This window comes from Canis aureus, chromosome 5 (assembly GCF_053574225.1).
Source record: "Canis aureus isolate CA01 chromosome 5, VMU_Caureus_v.1.0, whole genome shotgun sequence".
Taxonomy (NCBI): domain Eukaryota; kingdom Metazoa; phylum Chordata; class Mammalia; order Carnivora; family Canidae; genus Canis; species Canis aureus.
The window spans coordinates 68,596,473-68,619,698 of NC_135615.1; the positions used below are offsets into that span (position 1 = coordinate 68,596,473).

General features: G+C 37.3%; 1 protein-coding gene and 1 long non-coding RNA gene across 8 annotated transcripts in view; one reads left to right on the forward strand and one right to left on the reverse strand.

Moving 5' to 3' along the window:
- The window catches only part of LOC144314452 (uncharacterized), a 97,981-nt gene extending 91,634 nt beyond the window's left edge, over nucleotides 1-6,347 (reverse strand). The window contains exons 1-2 of one of the 6 annotated variants that reach the window (XR_013380355.1): nucleotides 5,947-6,347; nucleotides 3,506-3,675 (exon numbers count right to left, since the gene is read on the reverse strand). This is a non-coding gene — a long non-coding RNA (uncharacterized LOC144314452). Of the gene's footprint in view, nucleotides 1-1,586; nucleotides 2,120-3,505; nucleotides 3,676-5,946 lie in introns of those variants that run through there. The other 5 variants (XR_013380360.1, XR_013380353.1, XR_013380368.1 and 2 more) reach the window with 5 other exon arrangements.
- NETO2 (neuropilin and tolloid like 2) overlaps nucleotides 1-23,226 on the forward strand; it is a 59,246-nt gene that overhangs the window by 19,967 nt on the left and 16,053 nt on the right. The window contains exons 5-7 of one of the 2 annotated variants that reach the window (XM_077898549.1): nucleotides 217-261; nucleotides 344-471; nucleotides 18,651-18,879. In XM_077898549.1, coding sequence (XP_077754675.1) covers nucleotides 217-261; nucleotides 344-471; nucleotides 18,651-18,879 — 402 coding nt within the window. The remainder of the gene's footprint in view (nucleotides 1-216; nucleotides 262-343; nucleotides 472-18,650; nucleotides 18,880-23,226) is intronic. The other variant, XM_077898550.1, reaches the window with a different exon arrangement.

A 23,226-nucleotide genomic window follows, 5' to 3' on the forward strand; every position in this document is an offset into this window, starting at 1 on the left:
AAAAGTATAAACATTACCATTTTAAAAAACATTGTTCCTGTAAACAAGAACCTATAAACTATTTTCATGCCCAGGGGAAAAAAAAAAAGTGATCTGTAGTCTACACCAATGAAATCTTTCTTTTGCTTTGCTGTTAAATGAAGCATTAGACATAACTTAAGACATGAAATCTTAACTATCTCAATGCCAATTACTTTCTTCTTTTCTCTATTACAGATCCAGACTTTACATACCTAGGAGGTATTTTAAATCCCATCCCAGGTTTAGTATATCACCTCTTTTTCCTCATGGCATTTTGATCAATCTTATTTTCCTTTGAACATCATTCATCTATTCTTTCTAGATTGCCAGTTTGAGCTCTCGGGAGCTGATGGAATAGTGCGTTCTAGTCAGGTAGAACAAGAAGAAAAAACAAAACCTGGCCAAGCAGTTGATTGTATATGGACAATTAAAGCTACTCCAAAAGCCAAGGTATTATTATGTATTGAGTCACTTTAGAGAAGAACATAAGACAGTGATGAGCATAATGTATTATTTTAATAGTTACTGTTATACAAACAGCTGTTACAACTTTTTAAAAATTTTATTTAAAAAAAATAATAAAATAAAAATTTTATTTCAATCAGATTGGGCACCTAAGATCTCAGCATTGTTATAGTTAACTACAGTATAGTTTCAGGAATAGCATACAAACATGGAGATTCTTAAAATCTGTGTATTCCTGAATCGAGAGTGCAAGTATTGATCCATATCATCAATTCATAAAAAAACTTTATGAGAGGGAAAAATAGACTACAAGAGATTGAAGTGTCTTGTCAGAGTTCTCTAGTTGGTCATGGCAGTGTCAAAACCAAAACTTAGAAATCTAAAACAAAACATTAATCTAGTGAGCCTTGGTTCTGTGTTCTTTCCACGCTGTCCTCTGCTAACGATGTAGAGCTTTTATTGGAAAGTACCACAGGGAAGGATGTTTTTAAATAACTCTGACAGATTGAGATTGGTTGCTAACTACTTTTGCTTTTTGCTTTTAATTTATACTTCTAGGAATATTCACAGTGAAAAATATATTTAATGTGGATATATGTGAAAAGAGAAAGTGAGGATAAGAGAACAAACCTTTAAAGAATTATGAAAATCAAATTTAGAGTTATGGTAATAGGATGGATTAGATAACATGAAAATCTGACTTACAAAACACCTGGAAACATTGGGTAAAAGATAACAGATACCCTTTTAAAAGCATAGGTAAGATTTTCTTTTAAAAAGAAGGTAATTCTTGGGACGCCTGGGTGGCTCAGAGGTTGGGCGTCTGCCTTCGGCCCAGGGCGTGATCCTGGAGTCCCGGGTTTGAATCCCACATCAGGCTCCCTGCATGGAGCCTACTTCACCCTCTGCTTATGTCTCTGCCTCTCTCTCCCTGTGTCTCTCATGAATAAAAAAAGTCTTAAAAAAAAAAAAAAGGTAATTCTTATGGGCTAGAAATGAAGAGAGAACTATAAACCAGAGCAATAAACTGAAAACTGAAATTGATGGCAAAAGTGCCTCTTGCCAATTTTATCTCCCCACTCCCACTCCCCACTACTTACCAACAGACCTGCCAGGAGCTTGGTGTTAATATCCACAGTGAGATGGAAAAGGCTTGGGGCTCACATGACCTTTGTGAGATCCCTCATATAAAACTGGAACCCTCAAAGGGAGATATAATTGCTGTGAAATGGTAGATTAGACGCATCTTCTACTAATACAGGTTAATAATGAAGAAGCTTATCTTTCTGGGCTCAGTCTCAGTATAAGCCTCTGTTGTTTCCCCTAAAACTTTAATCTAGAGACCTGTTTTTATTAGAGTTTGGGATGTATGTAATTTACATGCCATGCCCAATCCAGGAAACAATTTTTGTTTAGAATTAACAAAATGGTCCTGGCCTCAAAAAAATTTTTTAGACACCTGGCAGAAATAAATACAAAATAACCACGGAGGCCGCAGGATTGCCATCAGTAAAACCCTGCTGAAGGTAAGCTCACAACTCAAAATTAGAAAACATTTAAGCAAACAACCCACCAGGAGTGAATTAGCAGACAAAACAGCAAGAAGTTAAATCCCTAAGAAATTAAGTGTTTTAGATATCTTACAAGAAGGAATCAAAAAGACAAAAAAGAAATGACCAGGTACCCTTTAAAAATAACCAAGTAGAACTTCCTCAGGTAAGAGGTATAGTTATTAAAGGATATAGACCTGAGAAAATAACCCACAATGTAGCTCAGGAAGTGGTGGTGGTGGGGTAGGTATTGACAGTTTATCAAAACATTCAAGCTGACAAAAAGCATTGACACAAAGTGACTCCCAAAGCAAGAAAAAAGTTCTAATTGACATCTTGCTACATTGGCCACAACAGGCAATGAGGAAATCTTTAAAGCAACTAGAGAAAAAAGCTATGAGAATCATTAATAATAAAATTGGAGCCAGAAGACAATAGAATAATGTCTTCAGAGTGCTGAGAAACAAAAATAACTGCCAATCTAAAAATCAGCACTCAACTGTCATTTTAGAATGTGGGCAAAATTAAGATCTTTCTGGGAAAAGATAATAAATGGACCAAATGCTACATTTAAAATCCAAGTATATTCTGTTTTAAGATAACTATGGGAAAATTTGAAAATAAAACAGGAAGGATATAACAGACAAATACCAAAAGAGATCTAATATAGCTATTGAAATAAAAATGTCACAAATTCATGAGATGCAGTTTTCAGTTTTATGTATTAATATAGTCTCAAAATGTACAAAATATGAATTGACAGTTGCTGAGGAATACTGACAAATCCACAATTACAGTGGGTAATTAATTTCACCTCTCAGTAATTAAGCATACCAAAAAAAATAGTAAGGCTCAGAAGATTTAAACAACACATTATGCCTGATGAAACATGGTGTCTTACTCCCAATATCCAGAAGATATGCATTCTCTACAAGCATGCACGAAACATTTATAAAATCTGATCCATACTCTAGACTAAAAACAAGTCAAATATGCTTAGTATTATGTAGAACATCCTCTGACAAAAATACAATTAAATCAGGAACGAACAACCAAAAGATAACTTTAAAACCCGTATGTTTGGTAATTTAATATATACCACTTAGCAATTAAAGGTCACAGAAGAACTCATGATAGAAATTTGAACATACTTAATGATATTGAAAATACTATACCTCAAAATATGTAGGATGCAGCTAAAAGTACTACAAGGGAGTTTTTATATGTTTCTTTTAGAGGAAGAAAAAGATTTAATGAACTAAGTTTCAACTGAAGAAGTTAAAAGAATAACCAAAGAAATCCAAAGAAAGGGTAATAACGAAAGGAGAAATAAATTATATTTTAAAAAGAATCAGCAAAGCGAAAAGCTGGCCCTTTGTAAAATATAACTATAGGCCTACTTCTGCCATGGTTGATTTAGCATAAAAGACCTAAATAATACTTAAAATTGGAAAAGGTCATGAGTTTACCTAGGTGGCTCAGTTGGTTAAGCGGCTGCCTTGGGCTCGGGTTGTGATCTCCGGGTCCCTGGGTCCTGGGATCCAGCCCTGTGTTGGGCTCCCTGCTCAGCAGTGTCGGCCTCTCCTTTTCCCTCTGCCTCTCCCCTTGTTTGTGCTCTTAGGGGCATGCACTCTCAGATCTTAAAAAAGAAATGGAAAAGGTCATGAATCAACAATAGCAGAGATTTTTAGAACTCTCAAAACTGAAGAAAACCTGTTGAACAAAAGAAAAAAACCTGGGGGTTCCTTCAATAAATAAATGACAAAGGGGGAAAAAGTGACATCTGTAGATTAAAACAAAAATGAAATGAACTTGTGGATTCAAACTATAAAAGTAGGAAACATTACAAGACCAGAGTCTGAACACTGGTATTTGATAAGAGATTAGTTTGATAATAGTATGAGATAATTTTTTAAGCATTTTTTGGCAATACACATAGAACTGTTGACCTGTGAAGTCTCTGGGATCTGTGTCAGTATGTGAGAGGCAGATGTGGGAGGGATGTTGATAACTGGTAAGGCTAGGATGGGAACAGGATGTTCAGGATATTACTTTGTCTCCTTTTGCACATTTGAAATTTTCCGTAACCAAACTATTTCAACTATTAGAGAAAATACTAACAGTAATTTTTTGCTGATAAATTCGTAAACAGTCTAAATGGACATTTCCTGAAATATACAGTGTATGTGTGTACATACATATTTGCATACATATATAAAGTTTACAAAAACTAAATCAGAAATAGAAAACCTGAATAAATCTTACCAAATTAACAAAATTGATTTTGTACTTAACTATGTAAATAGAAAAGTTGATCAGACTGGATTTTACCAAGTACTCAGGGAACAGGTTATATAAAGTTTCAGAAAATTGAAGGAAAAAAACATTCCCTAGCCAATTCTATCAAAACTAAACAGCATGAGAGAGAGTTATATATAAACCAGGATCTGGGGGGTGGGAGTGAATGGGTGACGGGCACTGGGGGTTATTCTGTATGTTAGTAAATTGAACACCAATAAAAAATAAATTTAAAAATAAATAAATAAATAAACCAGGATCATTTATAGGAGGGGGGAGGGAGACCAAAAAAACTAAGCAATAACTAAACCTAATAAACTTTTTTTTAGAAATCATGACCTAGAAATTAAATTCTTGGACAGTTTAATATTAGAAAATCAAATGATATAGTTTTCCATATTAACAGATTAAAGGAAAAAATCCAGATATATCAGTAGATGCAGAAACAATACTCAGTGAAACTTGATAAAAATTAGAAATTCCATCACAGGAGAATGCATCTTAACCATGATGAAGAGTATCTACTAAAATCCTAATTCAAACATAACTAATGGTTAAACCTTAAAAGCATTTCCTTTAAGCTCAGGACAAGTCAAGAATGTCTGTTGTCAGTGTTTTATTTGGTAGTATTTTGAAATCCTGGTCAGTGCAACAGAATGAGGGAAAGAAAGAACAGTTCATCAGTTGTAGAAATCAGCTGCTTTTCTTTATTAGAGCCAAAGTCAGTTGGAAAATAAAACTTTTTAAAGCACCGTTTACATTAAGAAATCAGAAAGTACCAGGAAGCAAATGTTAAAGTTATATGGAAATGCATAAAAGAAAGCCTATAGAAATGGGGAGAGAGAGATCATTTTCATGGATGGGAAGATTCAGTATCACAGAAATGTTCATTGTTCTCTAATTTATCAATTTAAAGTAATTCCAGTCCAGATCCCAAGAGAGCTTTCCAGGGAAGTTGGCAGGCTAATTCACACAGAAGAGGAAAATGTTCGGAAGAACCATAACAATTTTGAGTAAAAACAATCCTCCAAGATAAAGTTGTGGTCATTGGATGGAATGCAGTTGTCAGCAGGATATGTAAACTAATAAAATTGAATAAAGTATCTAAAACTACACATGTATGGTGGTTGCCAAAGGGCAGGTGGGTGAGGGGATAGGTGAAGTAGATAAGGGGAATTAAGAGGTATAGACTTCCAGTTATAAAATAAATAAGCCACAGGCATGAAAAGTATAGCATGGGGAATTTAGTCAATAATACTGTAATAATGTTGTTTGGTGACTACACTTACCATGGTGAGCACTGAGTAATGTGTAGGATTGTTGAATCACTGTGTTGTACTCCTGAAATTAATATAACACTATGAACTATATTTCAACTTTTTAAAAGTAAAAAGAAAACTACACATGTATGGAAACTTGGTATATGACAAATGTACAGGTATACCTTGGAAATGCTACCAGTTCAGTTCCAGACCACAACAAAGTGAATACAGCAATAAAGGGAGTCAAATGAATTTTTTTTGTTTTGTAGCGCATATAACAGTTATGTTCATACTGTACTGTAGTCTGTTAAGGGTGCAATAGCATTATGTCTAAAAAATAATGTACATACCTTTAATTCAAAAATGCTTTATTGCTAAAAAAAAAAAAAAATGCTAACCAGCATCTGAGCTTTTCGCAAGTCCTGTAATCTTTTTGCTGCCTCAGTGTGAATGTCTGCTGTCAATCAGGGTGGTGGCTGCTGAAGGCTGGGGTGGCTGTGACGATTTCTTAAAATAAGAGAATAATCAAGTTTGCCTCATCAATGGACTCTTCTTTCACAAATGATTTCTCTGCGCCGTATGATGCTGTTTGGTAGATTTTACCCACAGAACAACTTTTAAAATGGAGTCAATCCTCTTAAACCCTGTGGCTGCTTTATCAACTGAGTTCATGTGATATCCTGAATTCTCTGTTGTCATTTCAGCAGTCTTCACACCATCTTCACCGGGAGTACCTTCCATCTGAAGAATCACTTTCTTTGCTCACCCATGAGAAAGTCCTCTTCTGTTAAAGTTTTATCATGAGATTGTTGCAATTCAAATCTATTAATTTCAGTTTGAAATATTGGGAAAATTACCAAATGTGACCCAGAGACACAAAATGAGCAAATTCTGTTGGAAAACTGGCTCTGATAGATTTGCTGGATACAGTGTTGCCACAGACTTTCAATATGTAAAAAATGCAGTATCTGAGAAGCACAAAAAACAAGGTATGCCTGTATTTTTATAGAAGGGCCACCGAGAACAATGGACTGGAAAACTACTTGCATACTCAAACACCAGTGACTTCTTTTTTATACATAAGTAGATTTTTCTGAAACATCACCCATTAACTGCTTTATCCCATTTTGACTATTAACTGGTTAGAGTGTTTAATCTTTAACATTTTTTCCTTTGAATTTCTTTTTTTTTTTTTTTAAAGATTTTATTTATTTATTCATGAGAGACACAGAGAGGCAGAAGCAGGCTCTACGCAGGGAGCCCGATGTGGGACTTGATCCCCAGGATCATGCCCTGAGCCAAAGGCAGATGCTCAACCACTGAGCCACCCAGGCGTCCCTCCTTCAAATTTCTTAAATCTGGTTGCCCATTTAGTTAAACACAGTTTTGTTTTTGTTTTTTTTTTTAATTTTTATTTATTCATGATAGGCACGCAGTGAGAGAGAGAGAGAGGCAGAGACACAGGCAGAGGGAGAAGCAGGCTCCATGCACCGGGAGCCTGACGTGGGATTTGATCCCAGATCTCCAGGATCACGCCCTGGGCCAAAGGCAGGCGCCAAACCGCTGCGCCACCCAGGGATCCCTAGTTAAACACAGTTTTAAAAATTTGATCCAATTCCCATGTCAATTGTGTATAATATTTTGGGTTTTTAATTTTTAAAATTTAGTGATTAAAGTTACATTTTCCAGTGTTCAATATTACAAACAACACTTCTAAAAATTTATGAATATAGAATTTCTCCAAGAAGTATTTCAGAAAGAGAGCAAGAACTAAGAATAATTTCGTTAACACTTAGATAAGTAAATATTATCAAATAAGAAAGGAAAAACTATTAATATTATAGGTATAGAGGAAATCCATGTTCCCATTATCTTTTCTACGTACCCTATCATGAGTTTGAGTTTTATAATTCCTATATACAGTTTTGTATCTTCATATTTATGCACTATGCAAATATATACTATTCTGTATATTTTTAAAATTTGTATCAATTGTGGAAATAAATCACTATCCATTCTTTTAGACATTTAATTTGCTTCCGCTTTTTTTTTTAAGTTTATTTATTTAAGGCAAGGAGAGAGGGAGAGAAAGAATCTCAAGCTGACTCCCTGCTAAGTGCAGAGCCCACTGTGAGGCTTGAGCTCACAACACTGAGATCATGACCTGTGCTGAAATCAAGAGTCAGTCGCTCAACCGACTGAGACACCCAGGCGCCCCTGCTTTCACATTTTAATATATTAAATATAATGCTGCTCTAAACATTTTTGTATTTTTATTATGCCTATGTGTGATGATTTTGTTTAGTAATATATCCAGAAGTGTAGTTTTTGTATTGTAGGACATGACCATTTTCAGCTTTACCAGAGCATGCCAAAGGCTTTACAAAGTGTTTGTGGCAGTTTATTCTTTTAAAGCAAGTTAAGAGGGATCCCTGGGTGGCGCAGCGGTTTGGCGCCTGCCTTTGGCCCAGGGCGCAATCCTGGAGATCCGGGATCGAATCCCACATCAGGCTCCCGGTGCATGGAGCCTGCATGGAGCCTGCTTCTCCCTCTGCCTATGTCTCTGCCTCTCTCTCTCTCTCTCTCTCTCTCTCTCTGACTATCATAAATAAATAAAAATTTTAAAAAAAATAATAAAGCAAGTTAAGAGCATTTTCATTATTCAATCCTTGCTGGCACTTGGTTGTGTCAGGATACTTGGTCATGTCAAGTAACATATAGTAAAATTTTTTGCAATGCATAGTCCTATGACAGCTACCATAATCCAGAACAGTCTGGGTGGCCTGGGTGGCTCAGCAGTTTAGAGCCGCCTTCAGCCCAGGGCCTGATCCTGGAGACCCGGGATCGAGTCCCACATCAGGCTCCCTGCATGGAGCCTGCTTCTCCCTCTGCCTGTGTCTCTGCCTCTCTCTCTCTCTCTCTCTGTCTCTCATTAATAAATCAAATCTTTATAAAAAAAAATCCATCACCCCCAAGAAATTATCTCATGCTGTTCCTCTACAGTCAAAACCAATCTTCAATCTTGACTCTTAGCAACTAATGATCTTTTGCTATTCTATAGTTTTGCAGTTTCCAAAACTTCATATAAATAGAATCACAGTTTGTGTGAGTCTGAATTCTTTCATTTAGATGATGCATTTGAGATTATTGTTAGTGCATGTACCAATAGTTTATCTGTTTTATTGCTGAACATATTTTATTATATAGATATGCTTACTGTAGTTTACTCTTACCAGCTAAACAACATTTGGACTGTTTCCAATTTTTGGTTATTATGGATAAAACTGTTACATTTCTGTACAGGTTGTTTTGTGTAAACATGTTTTTAATTTTTCTGGATATCCATCCCTGAGACTACTGATTCACATGATAGCTTTATAAGAAACCACCAAGCTGTTTTCCAAAGTGCTTATATTGTTTGGCATTGGAACAAGGGGTGTTATCAAATTTTCAATTGCTCTACATAGTTCTCAGCACTTGGTATTATCAGTTGTTCTTTTTTTAATTATAGTTACTCGAAGGTATATGCTGTAAGTTTTAACTTGCAGATTTATAATGTCTAAATCTTTGATGAAGTGTCTGCCATGGCCATTTTAAGATTAGGTAGTTTTCTTACTGTTCAGTTTCGAGTTCTGAATTAAGACTTTTGGCAAGTGATTTGCAAACATTTTCTCCCAGTTGGTGGCTTTTCATTCAACAGTGTCTTTCACAGAGAAAAAGTTTAATTTTCATGCAGTCAAGTTATGAGTTTTTAAATGAATTTTCCTATGATGTATCTAAGAGCTCTTTGACCCAAAGTCCTAAGAATTTGTTCCTACATTTCCTTCTGAAACTTTTACAATTTTATACTTAGGTTTATGACCCATTTTGCGTTAATTTTTGTATAAGGTATTAGGTATAGCTCAAGATTCTTATTCTTGGGATCCCTGGGTGGCGCAGCGGTTTGGCGCCTGCCTTTGGCCCAGGGCGCGATCCTGGAGACCCGGGATCGAATCCCACATCAGGCTCCCGGTGCATGGGGCCTGCTTCTCCCTCTGCCTGTGTCTCTGCCTCTCTCTCTCTCTCTGTGACTATCATAAATAAAAAAAAAAAATTTAAAAAAAAAAAAAAAGAATACAATCCACACTCTAAAAAAAAAAAAAAAAGATTCTTATTCTTTGTCTCTTTTTATTTTTGGCTATGGATGTCTGATTTTTCTAGCACCATTTGTTGAAGACTTCTTTCTCCATTGAATTGCCTTTGTATCTCTGTTAAAAATAATAAGAATAGCTTTATTTGTAAGAATCTATTTCTGGGCTCGGTTCTGTTTTGTGGATGTCTGTCCTTTTGTCAGTGCCACATTGTCTTGTTTATTGGAGCTTTAAAGTCTACACTTGTGCACTCTACAGCTTCCAATGTGGTGCTGAATAGGAATTACCTTGTTATTGATTTTGAGGGGGAAAGCATTCAGGTTTTCACCATTAAGTATGGTGTCAGCTCTGGGTTTTTATAGATGCCGTTTACCAGGTTACAGAAGTTCTGATCTGTTTCTCTGAGATTTTCATTAAATGGATGTTGATTGTTTAACAAATTGATCATGTAGCTTTTCTTTTTTAGTCTATTTATAATAGTGGATTACATTTACTCTTCAAAATTTAAACCAGCCTTGCATTCCTAGGATAAACCACATTTAGTTGTGATTATATGAAAGTATTATACTTTTTACATATGTTGCTAGATTAGATTGGCTGATAATTTGTTGAGGATTTTTGCATCTATTTTCTGGGGTGATTTTTTTTTTTTTTTTTAAGATTTTATTTATTCATGAGAGAGAGAGAGAGGCAGAGACACAGGCAGAGGGAGAAGCAGGCTCCATGCAGGGAGCCTGACATGGAACTCAATCCCAGGTCTCCAGGATCAGGCCGTGGGCTGAAGGCGGTGCTAAACCACTGAGCCAGCCGGGCTGCCCTGGGGTGATGATTCTGATACCATTTCCAATTTGTAGAGTTTTTTGTTTTTCCTTTGTTTTTGTTTTTGTTTGTTTGTTGGTTTTGTTTTTGTTTTTTAAGACCAAGCAGTTCTCAGACACTAGCTGGGTGTCCTACAATTCAGCTCAGTTCTGATCTACCTGGAGATGGCATCAGATTCCAAGAATTAGGGGCTCAGTCTCACAAGTCTGGCCTCCACTTAAGATGCCAGTCTCATGTCCAGGTTGTCACCTGTGCTTCTGACCAATTGGCTATAAATCAGGTTTCTATGAGCCCCTCCTTGAGTTTGATTAATTTGCTAGAGAGGCTTAGAGAACTCAGGAAGCCAATTTACTTACTTAAATTTTAAGTAAGAGCATATTAAAGGATAAAAATCAGGGGTGCCTGGGTGGCTCAGTGGTTGAGCATCTGCCTTCGACTCTGGGCGTGATCCCAGGATCCCGGATTGAGTCCCACATCGGGCTCCCTTCATGGAGACTGCTTCTCCCTCTGCCTATGTCTCTGCCCCCCCCCCATGAATAAATAAATAATTTTTTTTTTTTTTAATCAACAGCTAGATGAAAAAACATAGGTGAGGAGGTCCTGAACAAAGAAACTCCTATCCCCGTGGAGTGTGGAGCCTAGCACAATGGCAGAATGGAAAAATTCTGTTTCACCAACTTGGAAGCTTTCAAACCTTTTGAGTTTTTATGAAGGCTTTTTTCTGTGGCATGGTTGATTAAATCATTGACCGTTGGTGCTTGATTTAACCTTCAGCCACACCCCTGCCCCTCCCCAGAAATTGTGGTGGAACTGAAAGTTTAAACCTTAAACTCATAGTTGTTTCCCCTAGTAACCAGCCCATATTTTTAAGGGATTTCCAAAAAATGCCTCATATTTCTTGTTAGAAGTGTTTGGGCAATTTGTTCCTTTTAAGGAATTTGTCCATTTCATCTGAGTCATCTGATTTGGGGTCATAGAGCTGTTCACTGTATTTTTTTTATTCTTCTTGTTTTAAGAGTTTATTTTTAAGTAGTCTCTACACCCAACATGGGGCTCAACTTACAACCCCAAGATCAAGAATTGTACATCCCACTGACCGAGCCAGCCAAACGCCCCCTTTTTATTCTTAATGTAAGGTCTGTAGTGATGCCCTCCTTTTTTATTCTTGATGGTTTATTTATTCAGGTATTTATCATTTCTGTTTCATTTATGAAGTTCCAAGATTCATTCTAATGACCTTTCTCTCCCCCCCCCCCTTTTTTTTTTTTACGATTTTATTTATTTATTCATGAGGGACACACAGAAAGAGGCAGAGACATTGGCAGAAGGAAAAACAGGCTCCCTATGGGGAGCCCCACACAGGACTCAATCCCAGGACCCTGGGATCATGACCTGTCCCTCAACCACTAAGCCACCCAGGTGCCCCAGTATCCTTTCTCTTTTATCTAAAGAATTTGTTTAGGCATTTCTTTCATAGCAGATCTGTATACAACAAACTCTAAGTCTCTTAAGTCTTTACCAAGGTTTTTATTTATGTTGCCCTCATTCCTGAAAGAATATGTTTGCTGGATATAAAATTCTAATGTTCCCAAGTTCTCTTTTTCAGGGCTTAAAATTTTTGATGCACTGTCTTTGGCTTTGATGATTTCTGAAGAGCAATCCACAGTCATTCAGGTAGTTTGCTTCTACAGAATACATCATTTTCCTCTTTCAGATCTCAAGACTTTAAATCTTCAATTTCAAGTAGTTCAATTTTGAAGTGTGTGGCCCTTGTTTCTGTTTGTTCTTATCCTGTTTGGTGTTTGCTGAACTTTTTGAATCTGTAAATTTTTGCCTCTCACCAAACTTGGGACATTTTTAACAATTATTTCTTCAAAAAAAATTTTTTTTTGTAGGAGTCTCTTCTCCTTCTGAAACTTAAGTGATGTGTTAAGCCTTTTGAAATTGTCCCACAGGTCCCTGAGGCTTTATTCATTTGTCCTCAATCCTTTTTTCTCAGTATCTCATATTAGATAGTTTCTCCTGAGTCATCTTCTAGTTGGTTGACTTTCCTCTATCCTCCCCATTCTTGGGCCCATACAGCAAATTTTTTGTTTCAGGTATTTTTCATTTTCAGTTCTAAAGTTTCCATTTGGTTCTTTTTCATAATTTATATTTCTCTACTGTGATTTTTCTACTCCCTCAGTGTTTGCCTTTACCTTATGGAATATGTTTATATTGTTGCTTCAGAGTCTCTGACAGTTCTGAGGCACCTGGGTAACTCAGTCCATTAAGCATCCAACTCTTGACTTCAGCTCAGGTCATGATCTCAAGGTCATGGGATCGAGTTCCATGTCAGGCTCATCACTGGTCATGAAAACTGCTTAAAAGTCTCTGTCTTCCTTTGCCTCTTTCATGTGTGCACTCTCTCTCTCTTTCTCTCTCTTAAGAAACAAAACAAAAAGTCTTTAAAGTCTTTGGCAATTCCAATATCTGGGTCTCATTAGGACTGGGATCTCTTGACTCTTTTTTTTTTTCATTTCAGAATTCACATTTCCTGGTTCTTTATATGTGAGTAATTTTTTCTTATGTCCTGGACAGTTTGAATATATGACACTGTGAACCCTGTTAGAAATACCTGGAAAATGTTGATTTTTGTTACTCGTTTTATTTTTGTCAGGCAATCTACCCAGTTAGATTCAGATTGCATGTGCCATGTCACTTTATGTGGGTGGTGGTTCCAATGGTGGTTGGGTCTTTGTGGTCTTGCCCAGGGCATGTGCCACTCAGGGATTTGGACAGTGGCTTGTACTATAGTTTCATTCTCAACACCTTTGTCATATTTCTTTAGTTCTGTTTGATGAATACACAGCTGGGGGTGCGGGGAGTGGTAAACCAGAATTAGTGCATTTTCTTTAGCTCCGTGTTCTTGTCCAAGACCTCCTTCACATTTTCCAGATAGCATGGTTTCCTTTTCCCATTTCCTCTAGTGGCCAGAAAGTTGTTTCCTTCAATTTCTGCCTCCTAACCTGTTGTGAGTTTTGAGTATCTAAGAGAGAAGGGAAAAAAATAATAGGAATTCCCTCCATACTCCCCCAACATCATATCCTTTTCTCAATCCTGCTAGTTAGAGAGATGGGATTTCTCTTGGGGGTTTAGATGCTGCTATAGCTGCTGCACACAGATCTTTACAACTGGTGCTGGGGGATCCCTGGGTGGCGCAGCGGTTTGGCGCCTGCCTTTGGCCCAGGGCGCGATCCTGGAGACCCGGGATCGAATCCCACGTCGGGCTCCCGGTGCATGGAGCCTGCTTCTCCCTCTGCCTGTGTCTCTGCCTCATTCTCTCTCTCTCTCTGTGACTATCACAAATAAATAAAAATTTAAAAAAAAAAAAAAAAAAACAACTGGTGCTGACCCAGGGCAGAGCTGATAGAGTGGAAAGAACAAACCAGATATCCCTGCTTCACCCCACTCTTCAGCTTGGAAAGGGGGCCCTCTTGCCAGTCTTCTGGCTGGGGCTCTCTCTAAGTTCCCGGAGTCCCTGGCATCTGTTTTTGCCGTGAGTTCTTGAATCAGCTCAGGAGACAAAGAAAAAAAAACTGAACCTCACCCTCTTTATGGGTCATTCAAGTTTGACTTCCCACCTACACCCATCTTTTACTTTCCAGAATTCTCATGTAGTTGCTTTTCATATTTTATCCTCAGTTTTTAGTTGTAATAGGAGAAGTAAGCCATACTGTATTTAATCTTGGCTGGTTCTGGAAGTTAAGTTTATTTTACATAATTGATTAGTTTTGTCTTTATATCTTGTGTCTTCTGTGTTTGTTTTTTTTTTTTTTTTAATTTTTATTTATTTATGATAGTCACAGAGAGAGAGAGAGAGAGGCAGAGACATAGGCAGAGGGAGAAGCAGGCTCCATGCACCGGCAGCCCGACGTGGGATTCGATCCCGGGTCTCCAGGATCGCGCCCTGGGCCAAAGGCAGGCGCCAAACCACTGCGCCACCCAGGGATCCCTGTGTTTGTTTTTAATAAACTTTCCTAACCAAAGGTTATAGAACTATACTTCTATATTTTATGTGTATGCATTAGTTTTTACATTTAAGAATTGATTTTCTGTCCTGTAAGACAGGGATCTAATGTCAGTAGTCGGTTGCAGTGCCAATTATTGTGTGTCTCCTTTTGATCTGGAATGCTATACAGGCATTCCTCCTTTTTCTGTGCTTCACAAATACTGCATGTTTTACAAATTAAAGATTCAAGACTTCACTTCTGCAGATGTGATGAAACAGCAAGAGAACTAGAATTAGAACTGGAACCTGGAGATGTGACTGAATCACTGCAATCTCATGATCAAATGTGAACTGATGAGGAGTTTGCTCCTTTTTTTTATTTGGGGTTAGAATGGATGTTTATTTTTTTATTTAAATTCAATTAACATAATATATTATTAGTTTCAGAGGTAGAGTTCAGTGATTCATCAGTCTTATATAATACCCAATGCTCGTTACATCATATGAGAGTTGCTCTTTTTGATAAGCATGAAGTGATTTCTTCAGATGGAATCTGCTCCTGGTGAAGACTGTTGAAATGACAACAGAGGAATCAGAATATTACATGAGTTTAGTTGATAAAACAGCTGTAGGGCTTAAGAGGATTGATTCCATTTTAAAATAAATTCTGTGGTTAAAATGCTACTAAACAGCATCACAGTCTGCAGAGAAGTTATTTGTGAAAGAAGAGTCAAATCAGTGCAGCAAACTTCATTTTTTAAGAAATTGTCACAGGGCAGCCCCAGTGGCGCAGCGGTTTAGCGCCGCCTGCAGCCAGGTTGTGATCCTGGAGACTGGGGATCGAGTCCCATATCAGGCTTCTTGCATGGAGCCTGCTTCTCCCTCTGCCTGTGTCTCTGCCTCTCTCTCTCTCTCTCTCTCTCTCTCTCTCTCTCTGTCTCATGAATAAATAAATAAAATCTTAAAAAAAAAAAAAAAAGAAATTGTCACAGCCTTCAGCAGCCACCACCTTGATCAGTCAGCAGCCATCCACATTGAGGCAAGACCATCCACCAGCAGAAGGATTATGATTTGCTGAAAACTTAGATGCTGGTTAGCATTTTTTTTTAGCAATAAGAATTTTTGAATTAAGGAATGTACATTTTGTAAACAATGCTATTGCATGCTTAACAGACCACAGTACAAGCTAACTGTTTTATGCACTGGGAAACCAAAAACTTAATTTGACTCACTATATATTGCAGTATTCCCTTCCTTGTCTGGAAGGAAACACCCAGTACCTCCAAGATAATGTCCGTAGTTCCTTTCATTGTCCATAGAAGATTTCATTGCATTGGTGGGAGCTGTCTTCTGAGGCACCAATAGACAGCATTCCTTTTTCCTTTCACATTGAGAATATGGAGATTCAAAATAGCTCCTTTATTACAGCAAAGGCTAGAGGAAGCAGCTTAGTGAGAGAGTTGTATTAGACTTGCTAATTCTCTACCCATCAGTTCTACCACCCACCTAAGTCTAGCCTAGACCAGTCCAGCCCCAGGAAAGTTTGCATCTGCAGAGAAAACCCACTTATTCAGGTCACTGCTTCCTACTCACCAGTCCAGGGAAAGAAAGAAGGCAGGAAAAAGAGACCAGACTCCATATCCTCAAGGTAACTCACTCCACTTCCCTGAGGAGGGTGTAGGAGTGGAATAAGAGACCAGGAGCATTAGCAGACCTGTCATACAGCCTGGGAGAAAGAGAAGTAGTTTGTGCCCCCACCCCCACCCCCCCGCCATTTCAATTTGTCAGGTTTTTATTGTTAGAATTTTTTTTTAAGATGATTTGTTTATTAGATTGAAGATGAGCAGGGGAAGGGACAAAAGGCAAAGAAACAGACTCCCCACTGAAAGGGGAGCTGGACAGGGAGGTAGGGCTGGATCACAGGACCCCTGAGGTCATGACCTAGGTCAAAGTCAGATGCCTAACTAGCTGAGCCACCCACGCACCCTTTGTTAAGAAATATTTCCTGAAAATTAGTTGAACTAAACCATTTCAATATTTAGCTGCATTCATAACAGAAAAGAATGTCATGATCATATGACTTAAAAAATATATCTTTAAGGAGCATTAACTATGGCCTGTACAGTACCATGTTTCTTTGGATTAAAAAAAAAAAGCAGAGAGCAGATACTTCAGACTTCTTGATTATTTTTCTTAGATCTACCAGTTCATGGTTTTATAAACCTAGTCATGTATTCATTACTTGCTATGAGCAAGAATTACACTAGATATAATTAGCACATGGTTCTCATTGGAAGGCCTCACAGTATACTAGAGAAGAGAATTACGGTATTAGTGATACTTGCTCACTACCACAGAACCATGGACAAAATGTTTCGATTATGTAAACAATGGAGAAATTGAGAACTAGTGTTATATTTAAGGAAACCTGTTGTTTCTATGTAATATATTTGTGAAGATTTTGTGAAGTTTTGAAATGGTAATCCTATTTAATTCTGATTCTCTACCATTTTCATGGAAGTAAGTAACCAATGATCATTTCAAATAAATGATCATTCCAAATGAAAATTACTTGGTCAATATATATCCCTTTGAGGTGTATTTTTTAATTTTTTGCTCTTAGTTTGTGCCATCAAGGTATTTTAGCGGGAAGAGATACCTGACATTACATTGTTTTTATATAAAGTCTTTTAAATTAAGAGGCAGGATGTGACTGGCTGGCTCAATCAGTAGAGCAGGTGACTCCTGATCTTATGGTTGTGCATTCAAGCTCATGCTGTGCATAGAGATTACTTAAAAATAAAATCTTTAAATAAATAGATGGAGGGATCCCTGGGTGGCGCAGCGGTTTGGTGCCTGCCTTTGGCCCAGGGCGCGATCCTGGAGACCCGGGATCGAATCCCACGTCGGGCTCCCAGTGCATGGAGCCTGCTTCTCCCTCTGCCTGTGTCTCTGCCTCTCTCTCTCTCTCTGTGACTATCATAAATAAATAAAAATTAAAAATAAATAAATAAATAAATAAATAGATGGAGGTGGCATCATACTGCTACCTCAGAGATAGAAACCAGAATGAATACTTATTATGTGTTTAATGACAAAGGAAATCTTTATTCTCTGCTCACTAAAATTTTAATTATAGAGTCACATAGGGGCAACTAGAGCAAAAAGTGAACTGTGTGTGTGTGTGCGCATAAAAGACATCCCAGGGAGTGGAGAGAACACAAGTGTTTGAGCCAGGCCAACCTAGGTCACATCACTCTGAGTAACCTTGGGCAAATTCTTAATCATCTGAACCTTAATTTTCTCCCTGCCTGTAAGGAATAATAGCTACTGCATTCACTTCTTTAGAGCTATGCATGATGTGTTTCTAAGCCCACAACCTGAACATGAATGCTCCCAGTCTTTCTAAGCCTATGATCTAAAGGAAATCTTCAAACAAAAGTGGGCCAACTGTATTTTAAGAACTTAGTGCCAGGTAGCAAGCTGCCTATAAAATTTCAAAAAAGAGAATGCTAAACAAAATAGATAGTGCTTATTTTGATACTGCAATTTATATCTTCCTGATTGAAAATGTAGAAATTGTTATTTATGGGGTGAAGCCTTAAAACTACATAAATGTGCAATATAGAATAGGGGATAAATGACAGGAGATCATGGGGGATGTGTATGGTTATGAAGAGTATAGATAAGATAAAAATGGTTTTGATGTGTTACAGGATATATATATATATGTTACAATTAAACTTGGGTTTAAACTTAAAAAACTGGGGAAAAAAAAATCCCAACAGTTGCTGAGTGATTGATTCATTTTCCCAATTGGTCGGTGCCATCATAAAAAAAAAAAAAAAAAAAAATATGTAATAGAGCCAGTGAGCCTCATGGAGCAAAAGGTTTCTTTATAGACAAAACACTAACTTTCAGTTTCTTAATGCTTAGTTCCACTAAGAACCAAAGGAGACCGGCAGCCTTAGTTCTTTTAACTCCTTCGATGCCAGCCTTCTAGCTGTTGGGTTTCTGTCAGCTGTCATATCTACCATGTTGACAAGATAGTGAAACTACAACATTCAAATTTATCTTTTCAAAAGCAGGGTTTTTCTTTGTTTTAATGTTACAGATTTATTTGAGATTCCTAGATTATCAAATGGAGCACTCAAATGAATGCAAGAGAAACTTTGTTGCAGTTTATGATGGAAGCAGTTCTATTGAAAATCTGAAGGCCAAGTTTTGCAGCACCGTGGCCAATGACGTAATGCTGAAAACAGGAGTTGGAGTGATCCGAATGTGGGCCGATGAGGGCAGTCGGCTGAGCAGATTCAGAATGCTCTTTACTTCCTTTGTGGAGCGTAAGTAAATACTACAACACTGAGATCTTTTTACACAATTTTCATTCATTCAGAATTCAATTATGGTGCATTTCCTCTTGACAAAGACTGCAAGTCAAAGAGAAGGCAGAAATAACTAAGTTTTAGTCACTGTTCTCAAAGAATTATCTGTTCTAGGTGAAAAACCACATTAATACATACATTGCAACACTGCCTTATTACAAAGGTGTAAACATATGACAGGAAATGCAGAATGGAAACTTCAAGATTTTCAAATTTAAAAATAATTATCAGTAGTATTAATTTAAAAAAAAAAAGTAGTATTAATTCAGCTTGGTGAATCATTATGAGCCTGCCAAACCATGCTCATCAAAATTTAGGTAGGCTGTTTTTTCTTTTTAAATAATTTTAAGCTGATCTAAAATTTTTTAAATAGGACAGAATTTTCATGTGTCCTTTACTCAGATTCCCCTAATAGTATAGTAAAACTGAAAATGAACACTGATACAGTATTATTGACTGATACATAGACCATATCCACACATCACTGGTTTTCCCATTAATGTCTTTTTCTGATGCAGGATCCACGTTGCATCTATCTACTTGTCATCTCTCCTTTAGTCTCCTCAGTCTGTGATGGTGCCTCATTCTTTGGTGACCTTGATACATTTGAAGAGCACTGGCCATTTATTTGGTAGAATGTTGTCCATTTGAGTTTCTCTGATGTTTTCTCATGGATTCATTTGAGGTTATATATTTCTGTCAGTATCACAGAGAGGACATTACACCTTTTCCTGCACATCACACCGGTGAGGTGGATGTGTGTAATGCAGATTTGTCCCTCGTTAACTTCCCTCACTTCCTTGGGGAGCTCTCTGTCAAGATTCTCCACTATAATGTTACTAATTTTTTCATTTCTAGTTAATAATGCTCTTTGAGACTATGCATATCCCTTTGCTCATAATTATAGTGTCTGTTAATGGTTTTCATCTGTAATAGGTGATACCATAGTGTTTACCTAATGGTAGTTTACTGTCTCCATTATTCCTTCTACACTTATTAATTGTAATTCTTTTGTGAGGAAGAACTGTTTTTCCCCTCATTTATCTTTTGGTGATTTATATCAGTATGAGTTTATGGATTTTTATTTTATGCCATTATTATTATACATATAAAATTATATATAACATACAATTAGTATAATACTAACATTATTTTGTTGCTCAAAGTCCCAGCTTTGGCCATTGGGAGCTCCTTCAACTTGTCTCTTTTATCCTTTGTTTTTTGTTGTTTTGGCGGGGGGGGGGGGTGTTTAAATCACTTTCTTTCTATCACCACAAGATAGCCCACGCCTGATTGTGTTTTCCCTGGCCCAGCCCTAGAACCAACCATATTTCCATCCAAGTACTAACCAGGCCCGACCCTGCTTAGCTTCCGAGATCAGACGAGATCGGGCGCATTCAGGGTGGTATGGCCGTAGACCCAACCATATTTCCAAGAAGCCCTTTTCTTCTTCTCAGAAAACACTGCTAAAAACGCTTACAGGGTTTTTTTTTATAGGAATCATAATGAATCCATAGATTGCTTTTAAATAGTAGTGTCATCTTAATATTAAGTCTTCCAGTGTATGAACCCAAAATGTCTCCCAGTTTGTTTGTTGTTTTTATTTTTTTTCAAGAATGTTTTATTCTGGAGATGCCTGAGTGGCTCGGCAGTTGAGCATCTGCCTTTGGCTCAGGGCATGATCCTGGAGTTCCAGGATAGAGTCCCATATCGGGGTCCCCAGAGACGGCTGCCTATGTCTCTGCCTCTCTCTGTGTATTCTCTCATGAATAAATAGAATCTTCTAAAAAAAGGTTTTGTTCTGTATACAAGTCTACATTGTTAGTATGTAGAAATGCACCTGATTTTTGTTTGCTGTTTGTATCCTGCAGCATTGCTGAATTAGTTTATTAGTGTGTAATCTTGTTAGCGTTTTCTACATATAAGATTATGTTGTCTGCGAACAGGTACTTTTCCAATATTGGATGCTATTTTATTTTTCATTTCCTGTTCTCGTCTCATTGTTCTTGCTAGAACTTCTAGTACTATACTGAATAGAAATGAAAAGGGACACCCATGTCTTGTGTCTGATCTTCGGAGAAAAGCTTTCAGCCTTTCACTGTTGAATAGGTGTTAGCTGTGGGGTTTTCATATATGGCTTTTATCACGTTGAGGAAGTTTTCATCTGGTCCTAGTTTATTGAGTGTTTTCATCATGAAAGGATGTTGAATTTTGTCAAATTCTGGTTCAATGGAAATGATCATGTCATTTTTTCCCCTTTCATTCTGTTAATGTATATTACATTGATTTTTGTGTGTAGAACCATTTTTCTGTTCCAGGAATAAGTCCCACTTTGTCATGGTGTATAATCCTTTTAATATGTTGCTGAATTCAGTGCTAGTATTTTGTTGAGGATTTTTGCATCAATATGCATGAGGAGAATTGGTCTGTAGTTTTCTAATAGTATCTTTCTGGCTTTAGTAGATGGTTATGCTGGTCTTTAGAATGAGTAAGAAGTGACCCCTTCTCTTCAACTTTTTGGAAAAGCTTGAGAATTGACATTCTATAAACATTTGGTAGAATTCACCAGTGAAACCATCCAGTTCAGGGCCTTTCTTTGTTGGGAGATAGTTTGATTACTGATTCAGTCTTCTTGCTAGTTAGAGATCTATTCAAATTTTCTTTTTTTTTTTAAGATTTTATTTATTTATTCATGAGACAGAGAGAGAGAGAGAGAGAGAGAATGAGAGAGAGGCAGAGACACAGGCAGAGGGAGAAGCAGGCTCCATGCAGGGAGCCTGATGTCGGATTCAATCCCAGGACTCCAGGATCACGCCCTGAGCCGAAAGCAGGCGCTCAACTGCTGAGCCACCCAGGCATCCCTAATTTCCACATATTTATGAATTTTCCAGTTTATTTGAAAAAGATACAAAAGATACTTTGTATCATGTCAGTCTTTTAAGATTTTTATGTGTCTGTGGCAGAACATTTGGTCCATCCTGGAGAAAGCTCTATATACACGTGAGAAAAATGTGTATTTCTCTGTTTTGGGGTGGAACTTTATGTATGTATCTATTAGGTCCAGTTGGTTTATAGTATTAGTCTTGTATTTGCTTATTTATCTTCTGTATGGCTGTTTTACCCATTAATGAAAGTGGAATATTGAAGTCTCCAACCATTTTTGTAGAGTATCTAATTTCTCCCTTAAATTCTAATAGTGTTTGCTTCCTATACTTTAGGACTCTGATTTTTGGTTTATATTTTTTTATAATTGTTGTATCTTCTTGATGAATCTCTTTTACCAATAACAGTGTCCCTCATTGTCATTTGCAACAGTTTTGATTTAAAGTCTACTTTTGTCAGTATTTGTATAGCCAGCCCAGCTGTCTTTTTGGTAACTATTTGCATGGAACATCTTTCTCCATTTATTCATTTTCAACCAATTTTTTTTTTTTTAAGATTTATTTATTTATTTATTCAGAGAGAGCGAGAGAGAGGCAGAGACACAGGCAGAGGGAGAAGCAGGCTCCATGCAGGGAGCCTGACGTGGGACTCGATCCGGGATCTCCAGGATCACACCCCGGGCTTCAGGCGGTGCTAAACCGCTGCGCCACCAGGGCTGCCCTTTTCAACCAATTTTTATCTTTAGATCTAAAGTGAGTCTTTTATAGAACAGTATATAATTGGACCTTGTAGGAGGGTTTTATGATCTATTCTGTCAATCTCTGCTTTTTGAATAGAGGGTTTAACTCATTTAGATTTTTAGTAATTAGTAAGAAGGAAGGACTTCTGCCCTTTGGCTGTTTGTTTTCTAAATGTCTTAAAGCTTTTTGTCCCTCATTTCCTTCATTATTACTTTCTTTTGTGGTTAATCGATTTTTTGTGGCAACACATTTGAATTTCCATTTGTGTATATTCTTTAGATATTTTCTTTGTGGTTATAATGGGGTTTTGTCTTTTTATGAGTTAGTTATGTCTTTAAAAGTCATCTTTACAGGATGCCTGGGTGGCTTAGTGGCTGAGCACCTCCCTTCTGCCGGAGTCCCAGGATCGAGTTCCACATTGGGCTCCCTCCATGGAGCCTACTTCTCCCTCTGCCTGTGTCTCTGCCTCTCTCTCTCTTGTGAATAAATAAAATCTTTTAAAAATTAAAATTAAAAAAATAAAAGTCATTTTTACTATTTTGTGGGCATGTGAGAACCTTTTCATATTAAAGAATGGGGTAGCTCATGTATAGATCCTGACCTAGCTTAAAAGTGGAGACACTCTTGAGGACAGATTTTAGGATCCTTCCCTTAAACTTCTGATAATTCACATGAACAAATT